At 62.5% G+C, this 7691-nt stretch overlaps 2 protein-coding genes across 2 annotated transcripts in view; one reads left to right on the forward strand and one right to left on the reverse strand.

The window, feature by feature from the left end:
• PLIN4 (perilipin 4) overlaps positions 1-2384 on the forward strand; it is a 3179-nt gene extending 795 nt beyond the window's left edge. The window contains exons 2-5 of the mRNA XM_004378634.1: positions 3-87; positions 233-420; positions 1907-1978; positions 2052-2384. Of these exons, the coding sequence (XP_004378691.1) occupies positions 3-87; positions 233-420; positions 1907-1978; positions 2052-2384 (678 nt within the window). The remainder of the gene's footprint in view (positions 1-2; positions 88-232; positions 421-1906; positions 1979-2051) is intronic.
• A 2434-nt stretch (positions 2385-4818) lies between these two features.
• The window catches only part of HDGFL2 (HDGF like 2), a 21763-nt gene continuing 18890 nt past the window's right edge, over positions 4819-7691 (reverse strand). Inside the window, exons 12-16 of the mRNA XM_004378451.2 lie at positions 7507-7577; positions 7083-7184; positions 6668-6881; positions 5694-5823; positions 4819-5199 (exon numbers count right to left, since the gene is read on the reverse strand). Of these exons, the coding sequence (XP_004378508.1) occupies positions 5100-5199; positions 5694-5823; positions 6668-6881; positions 7083-7184; positions 7507-7577 (617 nt within the window). The 3' untranslated portion in view covers positions 4819-5099. The remainder of the gene's footprint in view (positions 5200-5693; positions 5824-6667; positions 6882-7082; positions 7185-7506; positions 7578-7691) is intronic.

Raw genomic sequence — 7691 nt, forward strand, 5'->3', positions numbered from 1 at the left:
AGCAAGGTGAGACACGAGGCGGAGGGTACAGAACCGTCTCACGGGAGCTCGGGGAGATCTTCCAGCCCATGAGCATGGAGGAGCAAGGTGAGACATGAGACGGAGGGTACAGAACCGTCTTGTGGGAGCTGGGGAGCCCAGGGCCACTCAGAGGGGGTCCGACCCTCACAAGCCCCCAATGTCCTGAAGGGCACTGATTGATTTGATTGATTGGTTCTGGCTTCCTTCCCAGCTCAGCTGGCTGCCTCCGAGCCTGGGCCAAAGGTGCTCTCGGCTGACCAGGGGAGCTACTTCATCCGCCTGGGTGACCTGGCACCTGGGTTCCGCCAGCGCGCATTCGAGCACACCCTGAGCCACCTGCAGGACAGCCAGTTCCAAGCCCGGGAGGCGATGGACCAGCTCCAGGACTCCTTCCGGCTGGTAAGAGCCTCCCCTGCCCAGAGTGTCACCCTGTGGCTCCCCCAGCTGATGCAGACAGAGCATGAGGCGGACAGTGACTAGTAAGATGCGCAGTTCCACTCTCAGGGAGCTTCCCCTCTGGAGGGAGGCAGGCAGACAGCAGACCAGAAACTCCCAGACGCAGGGAACGTGTAGAGAACCATTCATGCGGACACGGGATTGGGGCTGGGCAGGGTCATCCCTTTGAGCCGCGTCCTGACCAACAAGAGGCTGCAAGGCCTGGGAGGGAGCAGGACAGCAAGGGAGAGGACAGTGGGACATAGCAAGTGGGGGCTTCCGAGGAGCAGGAAGGTGGTCCGCGTGGCTGGGTGTAGCAAGGGTGGGGACAGGATTGGTGAAGCCCACAAGGCTGCTGTGGACAAGGGACCAATCCAAGGTGACTTGCACGCCACCCGGAGGACACAGACATCTCCCTCTCACGACACCCACACCTCTCCTCTAGCCAAGGCTCTCTCCCCTTGGCGCTGCGGACATGGGGGTCGGAGCCTTCTCTGGGGCGGGGCTGTCCTGTGCACTGCAGTGTGTTGAGCAGCATCCTGGCCTCCACTCATTTCATGCCAGTAGCAGCCCCTCCCAGTTGTGACAACCACAAATATCCCCAGACATGGCCCAGTGTCCCCTGGGGGCAGAATCACCCTGGGTGAGAACCCGCAGGTTAGAGGCTTCCACTGACCTCTAAGAGACTCTAAATCCCATAATTATTTGACCTACTGACGTCCTAGGAAGCTGCTCATATTTAAATCCACACACTGAGTTGGGGAGGAGAGAGGAGGGAAATCACAAGACCTGGAGGGACCCCCTGGTTTACACCATCTGACCCAGTGGGAGTTTATTCTGGTATACGTTGTGAGGTAGGAATCAAACTCAGCTACCCCCACAACAAACGAAGATCAATGGGATATTTGGATTATTGCCTTTTTATGGTTCAGCGGTGGAATTCTCACCTTCCATGCGGGAGACCCAGGTTCGATTCCTGGCCAATGCACCTCACATGCAGCCACCACCTACCTGTCTGTCAGTGGAGGCTTGTGTGTTGCTGTGATGCTGAACAGGTTTCAGCTGAGCTTCCACACTAAGTGGGACTAGGAAGAAAGGCCTGGCCATCGACTTCCAAAAATCAGTCGATGAAAACCCTATGGGTCACAATGGTCCTATCCACAACTGATGACAGGGATGGCGCAGGATTGGGCAGCGTTTTGCTCTACTGTACGCGGGGTCACCGTGAATCAGGGGCCAACTCAATGGCAGCTAACAGCAACAACACGAGATGAGTCCACCATGTGCAACTGATTCTAAACTTGTGGCCATTCCAGCACCTCCTGGAAAGTTCTAAAGACAAGGCTGTAGGGCTGGGACTCTGGGTATCCACTCAGCCCCTGCATGCCACCTCCTCTGGTAGGGGGGAGTGGTTGAAGGTCCCTGACCCTGCTGGGGCCTCTCTCTCCAGATCGAAAAGGGCAATCAGCCGGGGCCAGACCAGGGTTCGAGCATTGGAGCGGCAGGAACCAGTAACCGAGAGGTGCGTATGGTGGGGCTGGGGTTCCCTCTCCGTGCCCTCCCTGCCCTGCTCACCTCACCCCTTCTTCCTGCAGGTGGACGACACCGAGGTGCTGTCCAGGGTCCGTGGGCTTCTCCGGCAGCTGCACGTGGCCTACAGCGGCCTGGCCTTGGGCCTGCAGAGCCTGCCTAGCGAGTCCCAGCAGCAGGCGGCGCGGGCGCGGCACAGCCTCTGTGAGCTCTATGGCGTGGTGTCTGTAGCCGGCTCCCTCAGCGAGCTGCCGGCCGAGAGCCTGGCACAGAGCTTCAAGGGCGTGAGCCAGGCATGGCAGGGGCTGGAGCAGCTGCTGGTCCAGGTGCAGCACAGCCCCCCGCTTGGCTGGCTGGTGGGGCCCTTTGTGCTGCCCCCAGGGGCACAGCAACTGTAGGGGCAGACAGGGTGAAGGAGTCCCCCCACCACCCCGCCCAGAACCTCCCCTGCCTGTGGGCCCCTCCTTGGAACTGCTGCCCCAAACTCAGCTCCACATCCCTGAAGTTTGGGCCCCCGTGGGCTGGAGCTGGCCGGGAGAGGATGGAGACATTGAGGACGGGGACGTCAAGGACACTAATTTCTGAGCTGAGCCTGCTCCGCCCCTGGCCTGCCTGCCTCTTCACCCTTTCTTCTCAAGCCCTGCAGCCCTCTCCATGTTCCAGGAGCTGGGATCTGAGGGGGGCTGCCAGACAGGTGACAACAGGCCTTCCCTTGAAGATGATAAGCAAGCGTCCCAGCTAGGAAGAGAAGCAGCACATGCCCACTGAGCCTCCGCTCACCCCCACGCAACCACACCAGGTGCTGTCGAGTCGACTCCGACTCATGGCGACCCCGCATACAACACAGCGAAACACTGCCCGGTCCTGCGCCATCCTCACGATTGTCGGTCTGCTTGAGTCCATGGCTGCGGCCACTGTGCATCGAGTGCCTCCCAACCTAGGGGGCTCACCCTCCAGCACTCTATCAGACAATGTGCTGGGGTGCTGCACAGGGTTTTCATTGCCTGACATTTGGAATTAGATCGTCAAGTCCTTTTTCCTAGTCTGTCTTAGTCTGGAAGCTCTGCTGAAACCTGTCCACCATGGGTGACCCTGCTGATATTTGAAATACCAGTGTAGAGCTTCCAGCATCACAGCAACACATAAGCCACTGCAGTAAGACAAACCGCCAGATGGGGGGTGGCCACACACACTAAGAATGCTTTATCTTCAAGGCGGCTCTGTGGGCCCCCAGTCTGCACCCTTCAGCTCCACGTAGCAGGGGTTCTGCTCCCACACCAGGCCCCAGGCTGCCCCAGTCCCGCTCTGAGACAAGGCCCAGCCCTCAGCAAACACCTTGCGAGTCTCGAGAACCATGTCCACAGGGGACTAGAATGTCACCATCACCCTGGGGCAGGCTCCTATGCCTGTCCTAAGCCCAGTGTGGCTGAGGGGAGTGCTTCAGGACAAAGCCACCAGCAGCCACAACAGCCACCCCACCACGGGGGCCCGGCTTGAGGACTGCAGTGTGGGGGCAGCGGCACCGGCCTCTCCGCCTGCCCAGTGCCACCCTGGCGGCTCCTCAGACACTTCATGACCACAGGTCCCACAGTCCCCCCAGAAGCAGGGGCCCAGCGGCTGCTGACGAACAAGGCGAACGGAGGGACGGAGCCCCTTGGAGAAGCTGGGGCTGAACGAGGCGTTTCACCACGCTTGCTCTACATGGCTGAGCACCAGGGGCTGTGTGGGAGCCAACCCTGCCTCACACTCCCCCGGCCCCTCAGCTGCGGGTGAGGCAGCCACCTGCAAGTTCGGAGGCTGCCCGTGATGGGAGGACGTGGCAGGTAGCACGCTGGGGCCTGCCTGCCTTCCCCACTATCTCCCCCGTGGCCCCAAGTTGGGGAGGCCCCGAGCTGGGGAGGCAGCCAGCCCTCCACCCACCCGGGAGGGGCTTCTGTGCTGAGAGCTTGTCAAGCCCTGCTCAGCAGACTCCACGCCAGACTGACCAGCCCCGACTCTGCCACCTTCCATCGGGGGGCCTAAAGTGCCCCCACACTGTGCCTTCTTCTCAGAGTTGGCACAAGGCAGAAACGACCTGGATACTCCCAGCTCCTGGAGGATGCAGGCGGGGTGGGTCTGCTTGCCCCAAAGGGATAGCCATCGTCACAGGCTGGTTACAGGCCCATTGGCTGTGCTCTGAGCCGGGGAGGCTGGCACCTGACCTGATATAACAGAAGCTTCCTGAGCCCTCCTCAGTCTCATCACTTGGGGCCATGGGCCGCGACCCTGACCTGGCTGCAGACCCTCCCTCACGCAGGCCTCTATCTTAGCTGGGAGAGCGGGACACGGCCACATGGGCAGGGGGACAGGAGCCATGCACACAGCCAGGCCATGGCCTGGGAAGGGGCGATCACCCCATCCACAGGCAAGGAAAGAGAAGCCCAGAGTGGGGGGCACCCGCCCAGGGCCATACAGCACGCCAGCCATCGGTGGGGATGAGCCCAGGTCCCCCCGGTGCTCACGCCTCTGAACCTCAAGGAGAATGGACAGCCCACAACACCCTACCCAGCCTACATGGTGTGGGGAACCAGTCGCATCCAGGAGGGAGGCAGCCCTTTCTGGGGATGACATGGTCCCCACCCTCCCTAGCCCTCTGGTCCTGCTCGTCCAGCCTGGGCCCAGTCCTGCCACTCTCTGGGAGTCACCCTAGCCTCCACGTGAGCCGCAGAGTCTGGAGACTTGTTCCTTCTCTGCTCCCAGCCACCCCCCTTCACCAGCACCTCAGGGCTTTACAAGTCAGGCTTGCCGCTAATGGTGGCCCTGTGGCTTGTCCCCTTTGTCCCCAGACGGGCCCTCGGAAAGCTGCACGTGGCCCCCCAGCTCTACCAGTCATGCTAGAAAACCAAGCCAATAAAAGTTTTTTCATTAAAAAACCCTTTATATTCATTTCATGTCGGTCTGAAATCACAGAAATTAGGCAGAAAAAACCCCAGGGCACAGATACAAACAGCACGGTGTTTCCCCACAAGTTCTCTGCTCTCCTGGGACTCGGGGGAGGAAACGGGCAGCCTGGGAGATCTACGGCGTGGCGGGCACGGGCCTGGGCACCGGGCGGGCGGGCGGGCACGCTGGGCTCAGCTCTCGTCATCCAGGGACTCCGAGTCCATCCGCACCCGCTCGCGCTCCGGCAGCCGGTCATTCCCGGGCCTGTCGGGGTCGGGCCCCTCCCGCAGGCTGTGAGGGGACACCGTGGGGGGTGAGACCTGGCCTGGGGCCATGCCCGCCCACCCCTTCCTCCACCGCCGGGATGCTGCCGCAAGGGAGAGCTGTGCTTTCGCTTCTCGCGCCTGGTTCTTGGCGGCCGTTTTCCTATCTGTGCAGAGGCTGTGGACGCTGGGACGGGGGGCCGGCCAGTGCCCCTCCTGCCCTACACCAGCCCTAGCACAGCTCACTGCTCAATGAACACACAGCAAGGACGAGCCTGGACACCTGGTGCCTTCAAGGGCCCGCCTGTTCGCTCCCAGAGGTCAGGGGGGACAGCCTTCCCCAGCCGCTCAGTCCTGAGCTCACACAATGGGGCCACGGGAAGTGCTGGCCACCTGGCCCCTGGGGCCGGCCACACACACTGCAAAGGTAGGGCAGGAAGGCCCAGCGAGAGGCGGAGGGTTCTCACCCCAAGGAGCAGCTCAGACAGCAGCTGGCCTGAGCACACGCCCCATGGCACTTACTTGTCGTGAGGGTCTTCGGAGGAGTCAAGCTGGGGGCCCTCAGCGGAGGTCTGCACTTCCTCCTGCTCCCGGTCGCCCGTGCTCTCGGCATTCTGGGACGCGGCCTCGCCATTCACGGGCGTGCCGAGGTCTGGGTGGAGAGAGGGGTCACGGAGCACTGAGGCTCACAGTTTCAGCCACCAAGACCCTGCCAGCTTGGGGACAGGGGCCCTGAAGGACCCTCCTCAGAGTCCCTGGAGTCCATGTACCTCGCTGTCGCCTGCAACTCCATACTCACCACCACTACCTCACTAGTCAGGCCCCCGACCCCGAGCGCCCACCGAGTGGGGCCCCGACCCGAGCGCCCACCGAGTGGGGCCCCGACCCCGAGTGCCCACCGAGTGGGGCCAGGTGGCTTGTTGTGCCTGCAGGAGCCTAGTGCAGGCAAAGTGGGCGTGGCAATGCGGGGACAAGAATGTCACAGCCAAGTATAAGCAAGGAGGACAACGCCACCCCAGGAATGCCTGCTACGCCAACACGTTGCAGGAGCTGCTCAGAGCATCTGTAACGGGGACCACAGACCCAGCAGGAAGGGATCCCTGCCCGCTCCCTCGGCCACCGTCCCCACCAGGGACGCCATTTCTCCCATCAGCCCCTCTGTGGCCCCCTAGGCCTCCGTCCCTGCCCCTAGGGAGTTCCCATACCCCGGCCTGGACGCGCATCGGCCTGTCACAGGGCGTCTGAGTGCTGTGAGCCACATGTATGCCTATCACATGCCCTGTCAGCCCCCCGAGCGTGGGGTCTGAGTTGGCTGCACCTGACTGCCTCGAATACCCTGTGCCAGATCCCTGCTGGCAGCCATGGGGATGGGCCCTGGTCAGAGCCCGCCGGCCGGCGTGGAAAGAACTGAGCCGAGCTTCTCCCGAGGACGCCCTCCTAGGTACCCTGCTGCCGTAGCCCACGAGTGCTGGTGGCACAAGGGTGTGGGTTCTCACCGGCACCCGGCTCGCCCTCCGCCTTCTCCTTGGGCGCCTCCTCTCCGGCCAGTGGTTCCTCGGCCCTCTCCACCTCGGCCTTCTCCTTCTCCGCCCCCACTCGGTTCGTTTTCTGGATGGCCTCGATCTTGGGGCCCAGCACCCGCGATTTGAGCCGCGTGTAGACCTCTGCCGCCTTCTCCATCACCTCCTTGTTGGCTTTGTAGCGGCGGATCTGGCCCACGGAGAGGCCTGGCTCAGAAAGGGCGGCGGGCCTTACCCCCCACGATGCTCTCTGTGAGCAAGGCCTTCCGGGGACTGGCGGTTCCGCCTGCCCGCCTTCCCAGGCTGCTCTTGTCCTCGAGGATCCCGGGCTGCCCCCGAGCCCAGCTGTGCCCAGTTGCACCCCCCATTCACCTCTGCACTCCCGCTGTACCTTTTTCAGCGTGGCCACCACGTCCGTGTTCTTCTGGAGGATCTGAGAGGTCACCTGCAGCATCCCGAGCTCCTCCAGTGCATTGAGACACCGCTTCACGTCCTGAAGGCGGGGACGGTGGGGAGGGACAGCACCTGCTGAGGGGCCTTCTGGCCAACAAGGGCAGGACCCCACAGCACTGGGTGGCCTCCTCCTGACGGATGACAGAGTAAGGGGGCAGGCGGAAGGGACCCGCCTGTGGCACCACCTGGTGGGGAAGCCACAATGCCATCCAAGAGGGCCTGCAGCTGACACAGCCCACCTGCCCATGGGAGCCTGCACCCCCAGTGTTCTGCCTCGGCCTCAGTTTCCAGAGACTTCTAAGGAACACCAGGCAAGAGGGGGTGGAGGGGGCCACCTGTGCAGCCACCCCGGGTGGCCTTACCGGGTTATCGACTTTCAGGGCAAACTTGATCTCGCTGTGCAGCTTCTGCAGCTTCTCCTCCACGGAAGGTTCTGCAGGCACAAGAGCGCACTTGGGGCGTGAGCAGGCAGGGCCAGACCATGGGGCCCGGCTGCAGGAGGGGGGCCCAGCCTGTCCACCGCCAGGCCCAGCTATACCTTACACAC

The sequence above is a fragment of the Trichechus manatus genome, unplaced genomic scaffold, assembly GCF_000243295.1.
Source record: "Trichechus manatus latirostris isolate Lorelei unplaced genomic scaffold, TriManLat1.0 scaffold00057, whole genome shotgun sequence".
Lineage (NCBI taxonomy): Eukaryota > Metazoa > Chordata > Mammalia > Sirenia > Trichechidae > Trichechus > Trichechus manatus.